This window comes from Amblyomma mixtum, chromosome 3, assembly GCF_055824585.1.
Source record: "Amblyomma mixtum isolate Tamu chromosome 3, ASM5582458v1, whole genome shotgun sequence".
Classification (NCBI taxonomy): domain Eukaryota; kingdom Metazoa; phylum Arthropoda; class Arachnida; order Ixodida; family Ixodidae; genus Amblyomma; species Amblyomma mixtum.
Window position 1 is genome coordinate 35463816 of NC_143014.1, and position 23969 is coordinate 35487784.

Here is a 23969-nt window from a genome sequence, read left to right on the forward strand (position 1 = left end):
CTATCGCCGCACTTGATCATGCCTTGTGCTAAACTGCAACACACACTCTCGCTGTGCATTGCACATTGTCATCTTCTACTAACACTGCTACTGAAGTAATATACGCAATCTCGCACACTGCGAGTTCACTCTACATTGTGCATTGCCGTCTTAACACTAATACTACTATACTACAATATTAATATACTATACTTTACTGTACAATATACTACACTACATACTATACTATACTATTGCAATACTACTACTAATACTCGATAACCAGTACTACTATCGAACTAATATCGTCGCCAGACGTGCCAACGACCCAGCAAAGCAAAACAATGAGCCTACAGAGCCTGAGACGGCGACAGAGCTGAGCTCAAATTTTGCATCAGGGAGAACCGTAATCGTCCTTGGGAACTTTTTCATTCCTTTTATGCAGGCACTGAAAGAGCCACAAAATGCTGCTGTTAGGCTTTTCTTTTTTCTGGAGTAAATAAATAAAAGTGGATGGGCTAAAAAAAAAAAACTGCGGTGTTTTTGTTCACATATATTAACGCGACATTAACTCTGGTGATAGTGGTGCCATCTGGCTTGGATGAAGTGAACAATTTCTACAGCAAACCGGTGCTTGTTAGGCCTAGGAGCTAGCGAATCTTCCAACGAAATAAAAAACAGGCCAAATTTATCGTCCAACCAATTTGTTATAGGGAATATAAGACGAAGTGAAAGCCCCGAATCCAATTCATAGCCAGCTGACGCGCTGAAAAATGCAGTAACACCAACGAGTTCACTCTGAAGCGAGAGGCTCCACTTCAGAGTGCACCACCATGTTGGTTGCATTGGAGCCCTTGAGCATCTGTTATGGAGCGCACGCTATCTGTGTAACGTCACCGTCCGGTTTCTTCGCTAGTTTTCGGTGCATTTGAGCCGTCACATCCACTTCTGGTGTTTAGACTAATCAGGAGTGGCAGGTGTGGCCGATTATGACGGTTTCAATTGTGACAGAAACTCGGGAATACGGGCCCAGGTCAATTTCTATTTGTCCTCAGTGTCCGTTCAAGCTGACAGTAAGCGAACTAAGCATAACATGCTGAAATCCTGTTAGGTGTACTTTCATGGTGCATTTCTTATACAATATACACAAGTAACCCGGCTCATTCTTTTGGCACTGGTAGGTGCATCTTTGCTTTACTGCCATTTTCTGGTTCTACTAGGAAACAAACAAGTAGCTTGTGCATCAGAATCAGATCGACAAGCTGATCAGTGGCCTAAGGTGCGTTTTTTTTAAAACAATTAGTCAGAGACAGCGGGATCGAACCCGCGACCTTGAGATCAGCAGCCAAACGTCGGAACCAGAGAGCCACTGCAGCGAATAATTTTTTCTTCTATACATATAAGATGATGGTCACAGATTTATGAATTTCACGTTGCATTCACATAATGGAATCGGTGTCGCGGTTTTTGACAGCTATACCTATTACCCAGTAAAGTATAGAGCCGTACTACAGCACTGCCACTAGTGCTGCACTGTTTCGCATGTTGTTTCAGCCAATATTCAATACAATTGCTATTCCTATTCAATTTGATTTTTAGCTACACTGTTCGTATACAATTCAGTTTTCAAAAAGTACTAGATATTCTTGCAGAGAAAATATTAGAATAGACTTAGAATTTACATGGACAAGGGTACGCCAAATTATTCAGACACACCCCTAATCCTCACGCCTTTGGGTTATATGTTTTGACTGAATCAACTGACATAAACGATGAAAAAACAATAACATGCACACTCGTAGCAAGTAGCAACACAGTCTACATTCACACACCTCAATCTCAGTTGTTCCTGTGAGGCGATTGCTGCCACCAGTGCACACAGCAGGCACACCAATGGGGGTGTTTCGCAGGTCATCAGGATCAGGGGTCCGGTTTCCTACTGGTGAATCACCTTTTGAACGGGTAGCGTTGCACATGATGCACTGAAATGCAAGCATACTGTGAGTGACACCTCTCAAATGAGGAACAAGGTGGACAACACAGTCCATGATTTTCTCAAGTACTGTTTGGTAAAACATAATATCGTAGTTACATGCGTCTAATGCGAAAACGAATATAACTCGAGGGGCGAGTTTGAGGCTTCATGAAAATGAAAATTTATAGACCTCCTTCATCCCGCGACGTCACGAAGATGCGGTGGCGCTGATGTCAGTAGTGACTTTCGCGCGGTAGGCAAAACAGGTTCCGCCTGCCCGTACCTACCGCAGCTGCCGATTACCTCACAATTTTTGATGACCACAGACGTAAGCCGTAATTTTATGAATTTCTACTGAATATTTTGCTATAATTTTTCGTCCCCAAACAGAAGGCCCGAGGCTAGGAAAGTATGTAATTTCAGGAATCCAAACTTTTCAACAAATCTACCAGTTTAAGAAGGGGAGAAGTCGGCCTGGCTGGTGCCTGATCTGACAGCTAAAAACAGCGGTTACGCGAGACAAATGAGATCGGGACACAATCGATGCTGTCCCCACTATTCGCACTGCGCAACACGTGTGTCAACAGATGGTGAGCGCACGTCGGCTCTGGGGAAAAAACGCCAGTGCTTCCCTCTCTACTGTCCCGAGGTAAAATTATTCTGGCTAGTGCAGAGTGTCAAAAACTTATTATTTTATTCAATGCCTAGGGTAGAAACCAACGGCAGAAACACTTTCTAGCCATAATACAATACACTGTGGCGAAATACGCCGTACATGGCCAACGCGAGCCCGTGTACTTCAAGGAATACTAAGTTGAAAGCATCAACCATTGCTATGATTCTCAGAAACTCAAAACGCGCCTACAAGCCTTGAAAACCGGCGCTGCACCACCCCAACTCGAAGCCACTCCCTGGTCTCTTGCCTACCGTGACCCCGCTGGCGACTGCAGCGCCACCTCACTTGTTTGCAAACATGGAGGAGGTCTATACACACATATATAACGATTATAACGCAGTCTCAGCATGTTCAAGCCAACTAAACCGCATGTTCGGAAAGGCAACACTTCTGCAATGCGCACATCTTCAATGTGTTAACTCGCAGTCTCCCGCAACTGCTGGCATATGTTCAAGGGGCTCTGAACATTCCCAGTGCAAGGGTTGTGGCGTGTGCGTTCATTTCTGTGCATTGTGTGCGTTCAGAAAGATCGGCCAGTCTTTTCTGGACAACATTTTCCAATTCGACCCAACCAATTACATTGCAATTCAGCAAGAAAAACAAATAATGTCTGTACATTATCACAAAGAAAAGCACCGCGCATGATAAGAAAAATGGATGTCAAAAGTTTGAAGCTTTACCCCACGTAACAGGTAGAAAATCAGCTCAATATCCTACAATGTAGGATGGCTGAAATGAAAAGTCAGTGTTGAGAAAAATATTTACACCAATAAAAGGATGAGTCCGAAGTGAAAGGAATGTCTTATTCAAAAATTATTTTAATCTTTTCAAATTTTTGAAGTTTCACAATTTATGGGTTAGGGTTTAGCAAGAAAAAAAAATTGCGTTACTTTCGTACCTTGGCTCTGAACATAACATGAGATGCATTCTGAAGCTGATCCAAGTGTAGAAAAAAACCTTGTGTTCAATTCGTGGCAAAGTTTTGACACAAACCTGCGCCACATGCAGGTCTTCAAATTTTGTGCACATCAGGTATTCCATGGCGAAGCAAGCCAAGCATTTTAGGCCTACTGTTGCAATGAGTAATCAAAACAGTATACTGCCATAAGCAACAACCACCAACATTACTGTACTTTTTTTTTCTTTCAAGTCACCTTTTGAGAGCAGTGACTACTGGTAAGTCAAATAGGAATTGCAAGCTCGAAGTGACTGCTGAGATGTATCATGCACCCACATGCTGCTGCTGCACACAGTGATTGTGCTGCATGTGCGTGCAAGCTGCATCAGCCAACAGCCATTTATACTCGAGGTACATGCTACTAGTGCACCTAACAATGTGCAATTTCTATAGGGCAATGCACGCACAAAGACTACATATATGCCCATCATTTGTAGTGTTTCCAAGACATTTTTACCATTCAATTTTATGTGCACCTTGAATGTAAAAGAAATACTTCTCTCGCATTGTGGTCATAAAAAATTGAGATACATAAATTCCAATTACAACTGATGGCAGTTTTCATTGGCCGATTCGGACTAGCTTTCGTGGCTCTATGGCAAGGACTGTGTGTTTGACTTATGGATATGAACTGAGCTAGTGTGTTTTACTTCTCGTTTTTGAAAAAACTGTTCTGGAAAGCCCTTTCATGATTCGAGTAGATTCAGGCCTCAGTGAAACACCAAGGGCTATCACTTTCGGAATGGCCAAGCCCAATGTGCTTGTTTTCTGTTTTTTGTGACATGAGCAGATAATCCTTTGCAGTTGATTACAATGCTGAATGGGAGTTGTCTGAGTGAGCAGCTATGCTTTCCGCTTTGACCATTTTGAATAGCAACTGAAGCAGCTCAGAAAGTATCAGCAAAAACGATGAGATAAACTTGCTTGTTGAGGAGTGCTTCTCAAGTTGTCTTCAAAATGACCAAAAATCACAATACATGCCAACACCTTAGTGCACAACTACAGTCAAATCCCGCTTTAACGAAATTCACGGCACCTGCGAAAAATTTCACTGAAGCGGAAGCTTCACTGTCGTGAAATAGTTCATGAAAAACGTTCATTTTCCAAAAATCTGCCAGCTTTGGTCTTTCACTGTTTCAAAATTGGCACCGCAGAGCGATTTACTTGGTACAATAGAACCCCGTTCATACGTTTTTCACCCGACCGGGAAAAAAAACGTAACAGCCGGGAAAACGCAACAGTGAGGAAAGCACCGAAAATTAATCAAAACAGTGCAGCTTTGACTTGAAACAATTTATTTCCGCAAAGTGACCTTTGGACTTTAAAAAATCGAGAATGGTAGATTGCAGTTTCTTTCGCTCACTGGAAAGAACAACGCGTTTCTCAATAGCCTGGAAGGCCGCATTGCTGTCAGCGTCGCTTTGCGGTGCGACGCACATACTTGCGGAGGAAGTCCAGAGCCGCGACGGCTTCTCCAAAAATCTGATCTGCCAACTCCCAGGAATTATGCGGCTTGTCGTCATCGTCATCGCAGTCAGTGGCCTCACTCACAACCGAGTTCGCAACGATCTCAGCAATGCTTTGACATTCCGACGTCACGACGGCAGCATCCACGGCAACGTAGTCGCCTCATGCGATTCCCGTGGCACCCAGCGCAATGCATAGCCTCAGTTAGCTCTTGATCACGAGAGGCTGCTTACTACTCTTTATCTTCCATGGCAGTTTCCACTTCTATGCGAAGGCCACATCGCGCGCAGCAGTGCTGTGCAGTTGACGCGCTCACTGCAGTCTACGCTGAAGCGACGTTGTGCACAGCGTCAAGCACTGAAATGTTCGTAAGCTGCTCGCCGCGCTGCTCAGCGTAGGCCGCCCTGGCTGCCTGTCAACTGCGTTTAGTACATCCAGCTTTTCCTCAAGGGGAAGCATCTTCCGCTTACGCGACGCTATCACGCCATCAAAGCACGATAAAGATCGCGGCATAGTGGTTTAAAAGTTAGGCGTTCGCGAGGCGGATAGCCATCTAGTGGCGGCCTCTCCAACTCGCGTGCAGCTTCTTGGAGCCAGTTCCGTAGCCAAGCCTGGCCAAGACGCGTCCAAAATCAAAATGGCGGTTGGCGCGCATTGCCCGGGCGGGTTCGGGGTGCACGGTTGCGACGTATCATGCGGGATAGTTTCCTCAGCTACAACGTAACAGCGAGGTTCCCAATACATTGGATCCTATGGAAGCTATGCCGGGACCTGAAAAAAACGACGTAACAGCCGGTAAAACGCAGCAGTGAGGAACGTAACAGCGGGGTTCTACTGTACTCCGGAAATCTCTGACAATGGTCATGCTTGCGTAATAATCTGCTGCATCTTCTCTGAAAACTAATATTTTTTCTGCACTCGCTTTGAAAGCATCCCTACTTTTGTCCTGAGAGAACCTGTACTGAGACTGCACTGCCTAGAGGCATTTCGGCGTGGACTAGGCATGCGTGCGCCAGCGCCACTGCCCATCAAGTAACGGTCACATGTGCCTCAAAATCGATGCTTAAGATGATGTGGGGTACAACAAACCAGCAGAGCGTCGTTCTGTTGATTCTCTGCCTAGAACCACCCCCATGCAGTGCCTGTACTAGGTCAGTGCCCAGGTAAACCAGACAGGAAAAAAGATCAATAAATAAAACGGTGTCACAATGCTCTCCTGCGATGCAAAAGCGAGACTAGAGTGCACGTTAGCCGGCGTTAGGTTTCTTGCAACGATGTGCCTCCCACCGACACGCCAGACAACAACGGATCAGTGGATTGTTGCGCGCCACTTGGTCAGTGCCGCTAGGCATAATGTGCTCCTCAAAGAAGCTTTGGAACTAGCCACCACTTTTCATAAAACTTTTAAAGTTTCCACCAGTTTCCATTAACACAATAGCTTCACACTGAAATGAAAACTTCCGTTATGCCTTAGTCACAGAAGTGAGCAAAAGAGCCGAAATCCACCTAGCATCAACGATCGCAGCTTGCAAGCATGGAGTACGAGCCACCAGCAAAACCACTGCAAGCAGTTGTGCACCGCATTGCATCTTTATGCGCACATGTCTGTAGATATTAATTCTGCTTCCGCACGGAATATACATTCCGCGTTATGACCTTTGTAGAGTTTTTAGGACATGTTCGTGAATTGTCTGTGTAATTTGCACACCCCCTTTTCGAAACCTTAATTTTAGAAAAAAAAAGCGCATATTGAACTATTTAACTATTTTTTACAAAGTTCGACTGTGTCATGCTACTGGCAGAAATTGTGGCACTCTAGTTATTACGAATAAGAACTGAGGAGATACCGTATAAACACGTGCAAGGGCCGCACCCGTGTATGGGCTGCATCCCGTTTTCCCGAAGGAAATGTTAAAAAAAAAAAATAAATCCTTGTAAGGGCCGCACCCCAACTTTCCATGACCTATGCGGGAATAGCCTTCTAAAAGCACGCACGTGGCATCTGCGATCAGCTCCGGCTGCAAGTAACGGTGCGCTTGATCATGGAGGCCACACATGTGCACAGGAGCTTCCAAAAGCCATCCATGGATGGTGCCCGAGGCCGTGGTCATCATCATCATCGTCAACTTTTTTTTCTGCCGTGACCTACCGCTATCCACATCGCCATTAGTATCACCAGCTCCGGCCTTTTGTGGCAGGTTAGCATGTTCACCGTAGTCATTGTACTAGTTCTGGTGGTTGTGGCTTTCGCGTGCTGCCGTCGAGTGTTGCAGTTTTAGCACGATGGGCAAGCACCTTAATAGATAAATGGCTGGGAGTTTGCTCTCGAACAAGGCAAGCGTGCGGCGGGCAGGAAATTACGACTTCCACAAATTGTAGACGAGCCCGTTCGGCAGCAAACTCCTAGGGCTCTTTACTTCTGACAAAGGCTGCACACCATAAATTCGAACAGTTCTTTCACGGCACATGCAAGGCACAGGCCAATTTTCACAAGAAGGCATCCCCAAAGGTTGGGATGCAAGCACTTATAACACTGGAAGTAGAGCCGGAAGCTTCGAAGACCGCAGCATGCTAACCTTGCGGGACTTGGGCCAGTTCTCATAAGTGCAGGCACCACACGTCCACTTCGACCGCAGGTCCGCACTGGTGTGCTCCACTTCGGCAGATGTGGTGGCCTGCTGTGGCTGACTGGACGGTGGGCTGGCTTGAGCGGTGCCCGGCGATCCCCGTGGGTGCAAACACTGGGTGCATTTGCCTGACCGCGGCCAGTTCAGGTATGTGCACCGGCCACATGCCCATTTCTGGTATGCACTGGTCAGATCAGGGGACACCAGAGGTGAGATCTGAAAAACAGCACCACTATGTTATGCCAAAAACATGGGCTATATACTACGTGTCCCAGCTAAATGTAACCAAGCTTTTAAAAAATACAGGACACCCTAGCTGTCTGAAACCAAATGAGGGTTGTTTAGAGCCGCGTGACCTAGTGTGCAGTATTTTTTTCGTTCTTCAAGGTCGACTAATTAGTTAAGCTTAATTAACTAACTTTTTAATTATTGACTTGAGGAACAAAAAGACAATGGAAAAGTTGTAGATCGCTTTGAGAAACAGCTTACTGAGACATTTGCAGCAAAGTAATATTTACATAAAGTAGTTTTTTTACCGGCCTTTAACCATAACCCACACAATAAGAAAAGGCTTCCACATGACAACTGTGCCACTTCAACGTCCCAAAACGCGCCTTAAAGAATAAAATCCGTTTTTTCTGAAGTCCTCTCCTCGATGAGACTTTCAGTGCACATTGGGGCAGAGAAGTGAGCGAGCAGCTGGTCACGTGATAACTTTCTTTTAAGGCCAATAAATGAAGCTACGTAAATCGTAACTTGACGGAAACAGCACTACTAGCGGTTTTTCGAGGTGATCTAAAACTTTTTCATTGACACTTTCTTCCCGAAGTCAATAATTAAAAAGTTAGCTAATTAAACTTAACTAACTAATGAACTTTGAAGAGCGGAAAAAATACTCAAGACTAGGCCATGCGACTATGAACAACCCTGAGTTGGTTTCACTGGACTAGGACACTTCGCCTTTTTTAAAAGTTTGGTTACATTTAGCTGGGACACCCGGTATATGAACATGGACCTGTGCTCCCCCTAAAAAAGGCGGCAAAGTAGCACACGTCACAAATTTAGTTACCACTGGAAGGCACTGCCACTGTGTAATAGAGGAATGACCGAAAACAATGGTTTTCGTAAAGGCATCTTTTGAGGAAAAACGCAGTAGTAAAAAAACAAATCGCACGATTTTATTATTTGTGGTTCAATGCATCGCTAGATATAAGAGAAATAAGTGTACAAAGTTGGAATAAAAAATCTCGTGCAGGGATAAAGTTAGGATTGCTTGCATAAAAAGGAACCACAAAAAAAAAAAGTGAATTTCGAGAAAAACGAGAAAGATTAGGAATCCCCACAAATGCCATAGGCCAATGTCAAAGACGATTAAACTCCACCACATTTGTAGCTCAGCTCCTCCTTGCCTTACGTTTTTTTTTATTTTGCTCGTGCAGCTACTCTTCTTTTTTTTTCCTTTTTTTTTCGGTGGCATTAGTAGACCAAAAGGAAGATTTCCAGATATGCTGTTGGTCACCAGCCAGGCAAGCTTTCTGTGTGTGAGGACCAAGTCTGATCCCAATGTGCTTCAAAACCCCTAGCATAGATCCGTGACCATTGTTCAAATGACACATGCCATGATACAAGCCAAACTCCAGGGTTGGTATCCTAACAACCATCCAATGTGACCCAAACATCTTGCATCATGTTTGTGAGTGTTTTAGTAATTAAATACAAAAAGAAATAGACAGATGCTAAGAAGCAATTATTAAACAGTAAAAATTAACAAGAAAAAATAATTAATTGATTGAATTAAATATATTTTGAGATGAAGACATAAGGCCACTGTGGGGAGAAATGGGGAAGGAGCATTTAGTTACACTCAAGCTCCGAGTCGGTGTATTGTACATTTTGCTACGGATGGGCCTGATCAGAAGGGCATTAGTCCGCACCTTTACACCGCCAAGATCAGGCCGCTCTGGCTCCCTTATGCAGCAAGTAGGAGCTGTCGGCATCCGTGAGCAGCGCGGTACGGTAATCTCTGAGCTGGAGAATGCAGTACATTGCTAGCGTTAACTGGTAAGGTCAGCATGGCAGTGGGGCCCACAGTGCGAGTACATTACCGCGGTGACGTCGGGCCATCGCCATTTTATCAGAGTATATGACGTATATACAGAGTCAGCATAAACCTTATTGATGAAGACATCTTGGGAACATGTAAGGCAGGTCTGACATGAAAAGAGGACCAGCGGAGCAAGTTCTCTGATGTGGGAATGGCGAAGTACGGAGAGACACACGGGCATAGTGCACGGTAATATTGAAAAGAATTAGGTTTTTATTTGGCTGGAAAACTTTTTGCTTCAGTTTCGCGAGATGTGCAGGGGATTACAACTTTGGCTGTATATTTGTATCAGAGTTACCTAGAAACAATTTTTGTTGCAGTTCATTCAGGAATGAATCGGCATTTTCATGGAAGAAAATTTTAAAAATTGAATTTTGTCAAAATAATGGCCATTTAAAAGTGGCCTCATATTTTAATAAAAACCGTTTGAGAGCTACATCACCGAAAACACTTTCATGAAAGAAAGTGTTGGTGGATGAATAAAATCTGTAATTATTTATTTATTTATCATACCCCTCAGGGCCAGAGACATTACAGAGGGGGAGTGGCAAAACACAAGAATAAGAGCAGAAAATACAGCAAAAAGACAAATTTAAATAACACCTGTGTACACAATGTTAGCTATAGCTTCGCGGAACATCTCGTAATTATTTATGCCGGCAATATCTATGGGAAGTTGATTCCAGTCACGTGAGGTACGCAGCAAGAATGACTGAAAAAAATATTTGGTGTTAGAAGAAACTTAACCGACTTTATGATTATGGTCAGTACGATGGGATACATAAAATGGCTATGGGATAAGGCAATCGCGCAGTACAGGATGATGGTACAACTTGTGAAATAATGCGATACGAGACACTTTTCGACGAAGTGACAGCGATGGAAGAGAAAGGCTAGACTGCATAGTAGTTATGCTTGCAGTGCGGTTGTAATTAGTGGGGATGAAACACGCAGAGTTATTCTGAGCCATCTCAAGAGCAGTAGTATGACTGCCATAAGGAGGCCCAGACTGATGATGCATACTCCAGTTTGGAACGAATTAGTGTTTTATATAGCAAAAGTTTCACAGAAGAAGGAATGTTGAAAAAATGGCGACGTAAGTAACCTAGCATGCGATTAGCATTGTTGATTATGTGCTCGATATGAAGAGACCAGCTTAGGTTAGATGTGATATGAACGTCAAGGTATTTATATGATGTTACAAACTCTTAAAGACATGTTATCAATATAATACGAAAGCGAGGCAGTAGATTTTCTTGAAACACGCATGACTTTGCATTTCTTAATGTTTAGTTGCATTGACCAATTATTGCATCAGTTAGCTACAGTGCTATGGTCAGTTTGAAATAGGCAGCTGTCTCGGTTATTTTTCTGAAAATTACGCAATCATCAGCAAAAAGGAGGATATGAGAGTTAACAAGAGACGGAAGACCGTTAATGTAGATTAAGAATAAAAGCCTTGGGGAATGCCGGAATGCACTCCTGTAAAACCGGAATTAAAACCATTGGCGGTTACAAACTGTGAGCGATTAAGAAGAAAACACTCAATCCATTTCAGTAGATTAGGGTCAATATTAATGTTATTTAATTTTAATAAAAGGAGTATGTGACATACCTTGTTGAAAGCTTTACTAAAATCTAAGAATATACAGTCAGCTAGTGATGATTGGTCAAGGATACGGTGTAATGCATGTGTAAAACATATTAGTTGAGTCTCGCATGAATAAAATTTCCGAAAACCATGTTGTGCTGATGAGAAGAAGCAGTTTGATTCCATAAAATCAACAAGATTGGTAAAAATTATAAGTTCGAACCTTTTGCAGCATGTACTAGTTAAAAGGATGAGACGAGGGGAGATGTTTTGCTGCCCGACTTGTACACTGGAATCACCTTCCCAATTTCAAAGTTTTTTTTTTGTTTTTCAAAAACTTAGCATTAATAAGATCACAACCTGGAGCAGAATGAAGATTGAGATTATCGATAAGTTTAATGACACCAAAAGTATCAAATAAAATAGGCGACATAGTTTCATAGTGGTGATTATATGTTGTAGGTATGTGTGCATCAGATGTAACAGAAAAGTTCTCAGCAAATGAATGGTTAAAAATTGTAGCAACAAGGTCTGAAGGAATGGGATCACCAGAGGAGTCGATTAGGAGGATATTTGCATCAGTCATGGGATTAATAACGCGGCAGAATTTTCTGATATTTGTTGTGAGCATAGACGGAAGAATCTGCGAATGAAAGTGTTTCTTTGCGTCTTTAATTGCCTGCACGTATGCTTCGGATGCAGCCGAGTACGAAGCCCAACGTTCTCTGGTGAGGGAAAACTTAGTGATGCGATGAAGTCGATTCTTTTTATTACATAAGCGCTTGATATGATTGCTATACCAGGGAGCATTAGCGTGGTTGATTATGGTGCATTGAGGAATGAACCGTTCAGTGAGCTGGTTTACTTTGGCCGAAAACATTTTCCAGTTGGCTTCAACAGTACGATTGTCAAAGCCATCAAGAAAAATGGCAATAAAAGAAGATAGTTCAGTGTTTATTGCCTGAAAATTGGCTCGTTTATAATTGCGTAACACTGTTACCTTTTTGTTAGATATTGGACAGGTTAACTTAATGGAAAAGTTGAGAAGAGCGTGATCGCTAAGGCCAGGCAGATAAGTTATAGGTGAAACTATTTCGGGTCGACTAGTGAGGATTAAGTCTAATGTATTGGCAACATTAGCTGTTAGTCTTGTTGCTTGCGTGCACATTTGCTGTAATGAGAACACTGAGCACACATCCAAAAAATTCACTGGCTAGAGACGAGTAGGGTGACAAAATGGGGATGTCGGAGCTCCATGTGATGTTGGGAAAATTAAAATCACCGAGTAGAAATATCGAAGATGTGGGAAAACATGTAGTAACAGAATTAATGACATCGTGAAGCTCATTGCAGAAGGTGGGGGAGGAAGATGGTGGGCGATAGCAAACTCCTATTATGGCTTTCTGGAGATTAAGTGTATTGCTGCCCATACCATTTCTAAGTAAGTCTGAACATGTACACATGACGAAGTGATATCATTTGAAATCGCCAACAGCATGCCTCCACCTCTCTGCTTTCCACGATCACAACAAAAGAATGCAAAACGATGAGCGTTAAGAAAGATATCAGAATCACGGACATGCGCGGTTAGCCAGGTTTCTGCTAAAGCAATAATTTTTTCAGAACATGTGTCGATAGCAGATGATAACAAGTTATATTTGTTAAGAACATTTCTGACATTAGTGAAAAGAACCAATACAAAAGCTGTAGGTACCCGACCACTACCCCTCACGTGTGCCTAGGATGTGCTGGGTTCGCAATCGGCTGCGGTGGAACCAGAGCCTGCCCTGTGTGTCGGAATGTTGACGATAGCGTCCGTGGCCGAGTCATACATGTAGCAGTTATCACTAATACACAACTTGTTGTAGCGCAGTTTGTGTTTTGGGGCACCAGGTTGGCTTTTAGCAAATTCAAGAAGCTTTTTACGAGCGACTCTTGTTGCAGGTGAGAAGTCTTCAGTAAGGGTGATTTTCGAGTCCTTCAAACTATCACGTGTAGCGAGAATGGCGTCTTTTGTTTCCCAATTTAAAAATTTACCAATGGCGGGGCGACATTTATTCGGCCTGAAAACTCCCAAGCCATGCACGCAATCGAGTGCATCAGGAAGAAGGGGATCAACTAGACAATTGTGAAGAGCAGAAGTTAGTTTTTCTTCTGTCTCTTGCCATGTCTCGTCAGAATCTGGAATGCCGTAGAATATTAAGTTGTTAAATCGTGACCTGTCATCATGTTCGTCTACTCGTGTTTGCAAAGTGCTGACTATCTCAGAAAGTTCTTCAGTTTGAGTTTGTATGCTGGAAACTTCATGGCTGACTTCTTCTAGCTTTTTGTAATTCTCTTCTACAACTTCTAGACGATTCTGTATAGCCGTGATTTTGGTTTCGATGTTCTTTTGACCCGTTTTAATAGCTTTAACATTGGCTGCAAGTTCTGTCTGGGTATTAGAACTTTGCACAGACCGCGTATGAATATCTTTAAGCAACTGAAAAATAACTTTCACTTGATCTGCGGGATCAGAGGGCAAAGATTCGATGTCAAGAGGCGAATCATAGCGCAGGGTTCGGGGCCCGGGGTTGCTCTCAATGTCACCGGTGCGTAACAACAGCAGAACCATAGAGTCTTCAGAAAAGCATTCACAGAAAACTTCGCTCAATACCCGCGGGCACGGGAACAGCATCAAGCAGACGTTACTACTTCTCTTCGCGTACAAAGGAAGGTTTGTACCAACCTGCACTGTAAAGGGAAAACGTTCGAGCGTCTGGTCGAAAGAGCTGTTCCCGTGTCCACTGAAGCGGTAGGGGCTGAGCTGGCTTCTTGATACTTCTTTGCTGATGATGCCATTGTCGATCCGGGAGGTTCCTTGAAGGGGAGTTCCCGCAGTCGCGGCGCACACAGGGGGGCTTGAAGGCTGTGAGCGAAGGAAGCATCCCATCACTTGCACAGGCATGAGCGAAAGCCAATGCCAGGGGTGACGAAGCCGCATCACAGGAGGCGACCGATAACCAAAGCACGACGAATACAAGCCATGCCTGCATTGTGAAGGGAAAATGTTCGAGCGTCTGGTCGAAAGAGCTGTTCCCGTGTCCACTGAAGTGGTAGGGGCTGAGCTGGCTTCTTAAATACTTTTTTGCTGATGATGCCGTTGTCGATCCGGGAGGTTCCTTGAAGGTGAGTTCCTGCAGTCGCGGCGCACACAGGGGGGCTTGAAGGCTGTGAGCGAAGGAAGCATCCCATGACTTGCGCAGGCGTGAGCGAAAGCCAATGCCAGGGGTGACGAAGCCACATCACAGGAGGCGACCGATAACCAAGGCACGAGGAATACAAGCCATGCCTGCATTGTGAAGGGAAAACGTTTCAGCGTCTGGTCGAAATAGCTGTTCCCGTGTCCATTGAAGCGGTAGGGGCTGAGCTGGCTTCTTAAATACTTCTTTGCTGATGATGCCGTTGTCAATCCGGGAGGTTCCTTGAAGGTGAGTTCCCGCAGTCGCAGCGCACACAGGGGGGGGGCTTGAAGGCTGTGAGCGAAATCCGATGCCAGGGGTGACGAAGCCGCATCACAGGAGGCGACCAATAACCAAGGCATGAGGAATACAAGCCATGCCTGGAATTTAAAGGGAAAACGTTTGAGCGTCTGGTCGAAAGAGCTGTTCCCGTGTCCTCTCACGGGAACTGTTCCCGTGTCCACTCACGGGAACAGGCAGGTAGTCATTAGAGTCCACCTGAGCACAACCACACATGCTACAAAGGAAAAAATGCAGAGCTTTCTCAGAACTTTCACAGCAGAAAAAAGAATTTCATTTGCGCAGATTCTGAGAAAGCCGTGCTGCTGCCCTTTGTAGCATATGACTGTAGTCAGGTGGATGCTAATGACCAAATACACTCTTGATTGAAATCTACATGACCTTAGGGATTTCCCTAAACAAACTGCTTTGATTTGCTTGCTTTATGGGGTTTACCGTCCCAAAACGACTCAGGCTATGAGGGACGCCGTGGTGGAGGGCTCCGCATAATTTCGGCCACCCGGAGTTCTTTAACGTGAATTGGCATCGCACAGTACACAAGCCTCTAGCACTTCGCCTTCACCGAAATGCAACCACCAAGGCCTGGATCGAACCAGCGTCTTTCGGGTCAGCAATCCATGAAAAGTGTAAAATGCCAAGTTGGCTGCCAATGCCACCCACCTGAGTCCCAGAGTGAATAAAGGAATCTTATCTACGCGACTTCCACCACAAGCCACATGGCTATATCATTTATCCTGGATGATCAAGCCAGCACTGCACATTTCAAAGGCTTTGAAAGTGGGCCTGAAAGCTCTTCCAAGGCAAGCTAGTGAACAAATATGTTCATTAAAAACATGTCGTTGCACAGGAAAACCATTTAGAATCAAATGCACAGAATCAGATGGCAGCCAAGCTTCTAGCTGCTGCTCAAACGAGATGCACATGCTGCAGAATTTTTGAAATTTTGACCTTTTCCACTTTTCACCAAGTAAACAGCATCATTATGTGTTGTAACCAATGTAACCAGCGGGATTCACAGCCACAAATGGCATCTGTGTAGCCTGTGCTCTTTGCCGTTACAGATCGACATGCCTTGACCCGTGCCAGTCAAGCCCTCCTGCTTTATCGTTGCACCCTGCTGAAGAGCTGCTCACCATCTTATCTGGCTCCCGATTGTGCCAGCTGAGGAGGGATGCAGTCCGGCCACAGCCCTATAAAAACGATGACCTGGCATCACCTCCCTGGGATTCATGGCCACGAATGGCATATATGTAACCTGTATCCTTTCCGGTAATAAATCGACATGCCTTGTTTCGTGCCAGTCAAGCCCTGCTGCTTCATCACTGCACCCTACCGAAGAACTGCTTGCCATCATACCTGGCTCCCAAGCGTGCCAGCTAAGGATCGGCAATCATCCCGCACCGTCACAAAGAAACGCAGACTGGCCACAACAGGACACAACGTCACCACATAGACCAACACCGATCTGCGACGTAAGCAAGATGCAGTGGTACTGCTGCGCTGTCTAGGACAACTGGGGGAAAACTTGGGGGGTGAAAAGTAGGCTTAGCACCCATAGGAATACAAAAAAGCAAGACTTCAAAGCAGTCTTCTTAATTTCATAGTGCACCTACGATGTCATCCTTTCGTGAAAAAGAACCAAATTCATCCTACAACAAGTTCTGAAAGTACGAAGCATCATTTGAAGGTGATGCATTTTTAAAACGCCACGAAATGTGTGCATGGGAGTCTCCCACTGCTGGGAGTATGAGGCAGTTGCGCAACCGATAAATACATGTAAGCAAAACTTATTAAATTATATTTCTCATCTGACAGAGCACCCATGGACGCGGCCCTTCATTAACAGTTTGCAAGTGCTTTGAAGAAGAGTATGACAAAGTAAGCTTCGTCACTTTGAAGCTATCTTCTGTTTTAAAACGCCACAACAAATGTGTGTTGTGAAGCCGCATATACCCCCAAAAACTCTATCAACTAGGTGCTACCCCAAAATCATGCAAGCTCTTTCGTGTAGTCCAACATGCTGCTGTGTGCATTATTTGAAAAATCAGTTCTCAAATGCCATGGCAAGCGCAAGAAAGAGAACTACGCACTGTAGCACATGGCACCACAGACGACACACTGGCCACCTCCGGGTCCGGCATCCGACTGTGCCACCTACTGTAAAAACCCGCGTATCATAGGAGGATTTCTTCCGGATTTTAGCATGTCAAATTTACACCTCACATTATAAGCGGATGCAAGCAATTTTCGGCCAAAATCCGCAGTTCCGGTTTCACATTATTATTGAGCACCATTACCACTATGTTTCGAGCGAGAGGGGGGTTATCTAACGGTATGTATTTTCGATTTCAATGCCAGGTCACTACGCTGACCTGACCTCATGACACCCAGGACAATCATACCTCCCATGGTATCGGGACCACGAAAATAGTCCTTGCCTGAATTTAAAAGGAAAGTAATCGTAGCTGCCGAAAACGTCCGTACCGCATCAAGCACTGCTACATGGTCTCGATGAGGTAGGGAAAGCCTGCAGTTACTGCTGCCAGACACGAGCCATCGGTACTCTGTGAAACAGGAAAAATATTTCTGAATGTTTTGCTTACATGTGTCAACGGGCTGCGCTCCCGTTCTGTTCTGCACCCCCAGCTGGGAGTCACTCCCATGAGTAGGTGTCTTAAAGATACATCACCTCCGAAATGACACTTCATACTTCAGAACCTGTCCTAGGATGAATCTGATTGTTCTCCATGAAAAGACATCATAGGCGCACTGCGAAGTCAAAAAAACTGCTTTGAAAACGTTTGCTTTCATGCATTCCTACGGGCACTAGGCCTAATTTTTACCTCGTCGGATACGCCTGTCGCGAACCACCGCCTTGTTTGTAAACACTGTGCTGGTCTATCAAAAGACAAACAAAAAAGACAACCTAGCATCACCTCTCTGAGATCCACAGCCACGAACAGCATCTGTGTAGCTTGTACAGTTAGCCATTATAGGTAGGTATTCTTTGTCCATTCAACGTTTTTTAACCTTGTGGCCGCCAATCCCCACAACTGTGCATCTGCAGACTACTGTCCTTTAGCTCAAATGGGTATTTTCGTGTGCACGCATTAATTCTTTTTTGGCTTGCCGAATACTGCACTGCTTCTATAATGTCAGAGCAGAATCTGGCTTTCTACTCAAGCTCTGCCCTAGGCCTTCCTCACTTTTGCTGTTTGTGTGTCTAGCAATGCTCTTACTTTGAGCAGGCAACGTGGAAGCAAATCCTGGCCCTAGGATTGATGATGTACTGATGCTGCTGAAAAAGTGCCACGGCAAAACAATGTTTTTGAAATAAAATGCATTAACAAATCAACGACATAAATGCCCATGTGTCCTCCATTGGACAAAGTCTGAACAGTGTATTGGGGCTCAAGAACAGCTTTGAAGCCGTGACCGAAACTGTGCAGAAATGTAAGGTCAACATCCGCGTCAACTCACTGATTTTGTCGAAGATATGAGCAACCACATGCGAAGAAATAATCTGATCATCAAAGGTCTTCCTGAAGTTTACCATGAAAGATACGCCAAATCCGGGCGCTTATCTTGGCATTCAAGCTGGCGACACTAAAGGAGCCCCCCACTAAGGCCAGTGCCATTCTGATAACCATAAACCAATTATAGTTAAATTTCTTAACTTCAAATCCGAAACAGAAGTTCTGAGCAATGCACCAGAGCTAAAGGATGTCGAGCAGCCTAAGGTCTGGTCGGACGAAGATTTCTGGCCTAAAGTGCTAGATGAAAGGAAAAAGCTGCGCGATTTCGCCAAGAAGCATCACAACGAGAATGTGTGCGATACAATAAATTAATTAAAAAATCCCCTGTGCTCCTTGGTTTCTGTGGCTGTTGGCTTCTCTCATATTTATAACGAGCCCCTCATTCCCCTTCCCTTGTTTGCTTAATTGCTTAGCGAGGGCCTCGGTTCTGGCAGCCTTGACGCCATAAGAAGCATAAGAGGGTTCTCACACAGCTTCCACCCTCGCCGTTCGATGGCGTTCTACGTCACACCAGCGGTAACTCAGGACGTTCCACGTCCGCCGCTTACGAACGTGGGTGGCGCTGATGAACACTCTCAAGGTTAGGTTATTTGTAAACATAAATACCCCCGAAAGCAGAAGGTTTGACAGCCGTCGCCGTAGCTCAGAGGTAGAGCACCGGACGCGTAATTCGGAGGTCGTGGGTTCGGATCCCACCGGCGGCATGTGGTTGTTTTTTCTTCTGCTTTTCTAATCAATTAGCTTTAAGCGACAACATATTCAGTAATATTCTTACTTGATCAACACCACAAAAAAATAAATTAATTAAAAATCCCCTGTGCTCCTTGGTTTCTGTGGCTGTTGGCTTCTCGCACATGAGAGTGGCATTTATCACTAGGATTTGGCCTAAGATCGTTTTATTCCTATTTCTGCCCCACCAGAGTCAACCACTAAACGACAGCATGCAAAACAACAAAAAACTACCACACCTGCTACAATCTGCCTCTTGGCAAACTTCCACAGTATATTTATTTCATAAGCTTGAAGCTTTAAAACAATAATGCACACGTGTTCTACCTATATCTATGTCAGCACGGAAACCTGGCTTTCAGATGACATCGGCAGCAGCGAGCTGATGTTCCCACTGGCATTTGTACTTTTCCATCGTGACAGGATCAGGTCTAGAGGAGGACGAGTGCTCATCGCAGTAAAACAGCCCTTCACCTGTCCTATCCCATCTGCGCAGCCCAACCTTTTATCTGGAATGAACCAACTAGCCCACAACAACATTCTACTAAAACAGCAGTTTCAGCCATCACTTATACCAACCAAATCACCTCTTGAAATAATCTGGGTTTCTGTCCATTTTTGCCACATTCATTGCATCATTGGTGCCTGTTATCGGCCACCAGATAGCCAAACTGAATTCACTGATCTTTTCAATGATGCAACTGAATAAATCGTGAAGTTTCCACGATGTTTCCTAAATATATACAGGGATTTTAACTATCCAGCCATAGATTGGAGCATGTTGTCAATTAACACCCAGAATAATCACACTGAGCACGTCTGTTTTCTTCAATGCCTTCACTATCATCATCTCACCCAGATAGTGTATGAACCCACTCATGGTAAACAAACTTTGGACCTCATCCTGACACACAATTAGAGTTTAGCACATACTCAAATCCTGAAAGAAATTAGTGATCACAGGACCATGCATTGTACATTTGCTCCACCACGCACTGACAAGAAAAAATAAAGCAAATACTCAAACCTGTGCCGATACTGAAAAAATGAATCGCATGTTGGAAAGTTTCGCAGGCGAGTTTCACTCAAGCTTCGCGAACCATACAACTTGTCACAAATGGTGCTTATTTTGCGATCAGCTGAAATATACAGAAGGTTCAAGTGTGCCTAAATCTTCAGTAACTTCATGTATAGGCAACCCATGGTTTACTTGTGATGTCAAAAGATGCATTAACAGGAAGAAAAGGGCATATAGGAAAGCGAGTCGGCCAAATGTGCCTGAAGACTGGCAAAAGTACAAGAAAATCACCAAACTGAAGAAACAGTTACTGAAGCAAAAAACAAACATTTTAATTGCACTCTATCCAAATACCTTCCACTTAACAGTAATTACATTTTATAGTATCCCAATTTTGATTTTGTCAAAGCCTTGTGGAAGTACCTCATTTACACAAACACAACGCGAGTTTGATTCCATATGAAAACTAAAGCTTTGCGTGAACACGTTGTCACCTTCTGCGGCCTCAGTGTCATCTAAGGGGCAATAGTTCAGAAAAGCACACGACAAACCGTTCACGCAGTGCTTTGCGCCTCCGCTTCTTGTGCTTCGTGCTGCGAACGTTTCGCCTTTTTCTACCCTTCCCCCGCTGTACTTGCAGAACTTGTGAGTTGGAATATGTCTAAACACCCTGCAAGCTTGCGGACTAGGCATTAGAACAATGTCATCACACTCAATGATTGAGAGCGACTACATGTTTACATATGTGCCGGCGACAGCTCCATTGCAGCTGCAGTCAACGCCACTTAACTGCATAGCTTCTCAACAAAGTATAAATGCATGTTAGCACCAGAAAAATCAATATTATGACCATTAACTACAGTTCTGACTCGTCAATATGTGCTCTCACAACATACCAGGCGGACAACCCCCCCCAATCACATGATATAGCCTCTTTCATGTGATGAATATAGTTTTCAAAAAGTTTCCTGCTTTGATGATGCTCTCCCTCGAAGAAAACACCGATGATCGATGGGTTAACGAGCGGTGGCGGGAAGCTTTCCTGACAAGGACACAGAACTGGTTGTGCAGCGGCGCTGACTGCAGGCTAACAGAGGTGGCACATGGTGGATGGAGGGTGCCAATAGGGGAGGTGAGATAAGTGGACCCAAAAGAACTTGTGAAACAGCTGATGTTACTGTTGGGAATCACAGTCATTAAGACATACTGAGAATGGTTACATAAAATTATCTAATTCAGCCTAGAATGTTCCCACTGCTGTCATGGGCATGGTAATCAAACAAAAACAAACAGTACTAAACACTGTCACAAAACTTAACGACTATAGCTATGGTTACATGAATATGACAGATCAGCTTTCAACCACACCGCCTCCGTGTAAAGGCATAAGTTGGCCCAAAATGAGCATCGCATGCAAGATGGACATTTTTGCAGATGAATGCAAATTTAAAAGGTTCTGCAGTAGAAGGGAGAAAAGGAGTATGGGACATGTACCACAAGTGGAAAGCATTCACCACAGGCAATTGATGCAGTTGGTCTACTGATTACTGCAGGATAAAAGGCAGGATGTGTTAGTTCTCAGAAGTGACAGTTTATGGCACAACTGTCCAGTCAGCTTGGATGTGCACACTCAAGTAAACATAGGCGCACTGCATTAGCCTAGTAGTTCATGTGATACACTTTTCATGCGTTACGCATATGAAGCTTATGCTGACAACTGGCTTTTACGTTTAAAATGACAATGTTATCTGATGTTATGGCACAAGGGCAGATAGCGTTTTTTTGCTTTAACTTTTATAATGCCATCTACTGCAACGATCAAGTTGAAGATGACAATGCTATTTAAGCAAGAATGACCATGCATAACGCGACGGAAATGTCATGCCTTCGAGATGAAGTATGCTGACATGGGCTCTGCCAGCAGGAAGGAGAGCACACATGACCTCCTTGGCAGGGGTCTCATGGATAGTGGCATTTTATTCACCTGTCTGGCAACATTGCAGCTCATACTCTACAGCACCCTCTACTTTTAGATGGCGGTTTGCTTGCTAATAGTGATGCCCCTCTCAGCTCCCAGCTGCCCCCGGAGTCTCACTCGAGAGGAGGAGGTATCTGTGCACCGGATTCGTGCAGGAGTGGCTCTGGCTCCTTCTGTGCGTCATCGGTGGCGTGACAAACGTTTCGAAGTGACTGAAAAGTGTCCCTGAGCCAGACCAGTATGACGAAAAACACTTGCTGTGGACTCGCCCGGCTACAGCCTCCGTGAGACGACGCTTCCTAAGGAAGGTAGGCCTACGATGGGACGTTGCAGACGACTGTCGCAAGTGGACTCACAATAATTGCTTTATCGTGAACTTTTGCCATTTTTAAGCGAGGCTTGTTTACACTCCTTCTTATAACTTTCTCTCCCTTTTTAATTATGACTAATGGCAAACATCTCGAATAAAAGAAACAAAAAAGAAGCTCCCAGCTGCCAACGCGAAGAAGGGGGGAGAGTTCTGGCAGGTTCACCGCATGGGAACACCACTTGCCACATGCCATTTCTCTTTAGAAATTTTTGAGAATTGTGGGGTTCATCATATCGAAGCGGCGCATGGGCTATGCGGGGCGCTGCAGTGGACAGCTCAGGTTTAATTTAACTTCCCTCGAGTTCTTTAACATGCACTGATATTGCACAGCACCACGGCACTTTTGTGTTTCACCTCCAACGAAACGCAGCCGCCGTGGCCGGGACTGAACCTGGGTTTTTCGGCTCACTAGCAGAGCACCTTATTTCAATCCGAGACATATCGCACTCAAAGGGAATCACGAAACTGTTCAATGTATCGACAGTTCTATATATCGATAACCTACTACATAAAAAATGGCAGTAGATAACTATCTGTAAACTAGAAGCTACAATACACTGCACTCATGCTAGTGATACGCTGCTTCTAGTGACAAGCCCATCGGCGTGCTGGCAATGCACCACTCGCAGCGCGTCGCTAGGATTAACCAGCTCTCGTATTGAAACCACACCAGACGGTGCTTGGAACTAGCCACTGCCTATAATAAAAGGTCTAATCCTGTTACTAATACACTTTTAATAGAATAATCTCAAATTAAAATTAAGGTACAGTTGGTTCTGCAACGCAAGGGCTGCAGCTAGGAGTCTTGTCAGTTTGTCTTCACTGCATGACAAGTTGCGCACCGAAAGCTCCCTTTTCTGCATGACAGCGGTGTCGTGTGGAAAATGAGTGCGAGACCGCATGTTACCCTCAAGAACTCACGATCACCTCGTAATGTGCTTTTACAACGCTAGTGCAGCCAGTAGGTGCCCGAGGCCACGCAGCCGACCCACCTCAGCGCATGAAAATGATCACGGGAATGCCATTAAAATAAGTGCCACTTGAAGCAGCACGGTGCAGTTCAATATATAAAATTTTCTAATGAACAGGAGTTCGATAAAAGCAAACAACAGTGGCATAATTTTACATGCGATTTTCAAGGGAATGTTCCGACTGTTCGATCCATCCAGGATCGACTGTAGTTTATCCAGGCCTCAAACAAGACAATTAGTCTGGTTAACAACAAAAAAACACGAATAATTGTTTTAGGGGCACGTAAAAAATTCTTACAAAGTGTCACATGGATAGAAACTGTAACACCAAAACAAAAGATTACTCGAGGGATCAGACAATCCATATTGTTAATTAGAAGATACACACACGATGCTACAAATGCAGAAAAAAATATTATGGGCGACAAATCCTGCCTGCATGACAGTGGCTAAGGATGTGCTACCAGGC

At 44.4% G+C, this 23969-nt stretch overlaps 1 protein-coding gene across 7 annotated transcripts in view; it reads right to left on the bottom strand.

The window, feature by feature from the left end:
• The window catches only part of trbd (ubiquitin thioesterase trabid), a 57731-nt gene that overhangs the window by 31755 nt on the left and 2007 nt on the right, over positions 1–23969 (bottom strand). For 6 of the 7 annotated variants that reach the window (XM_089578679.1, XM_089578683.1, XM_089578678.1 and 3 more), the window contains exons 3-5: positions 14106–14285; positions 7632–7898; positions 1812–1961 (exon numbers count right to left, since the gene is read on the bottom strand). In XM_089578679.1, coding sequence (XP_089434805.1) covers positions 1812–1961; positions 7632–7898; positions 14106–14285 — 597 coding nt within the window. The remainder of the gene's footprint in view (positions 1–1811; positions 1962–7631; positions 7899–14105; positions 14286–23969) is intronic. The other variant, XM_089578684.1, reaches the window with a different exon arrangement.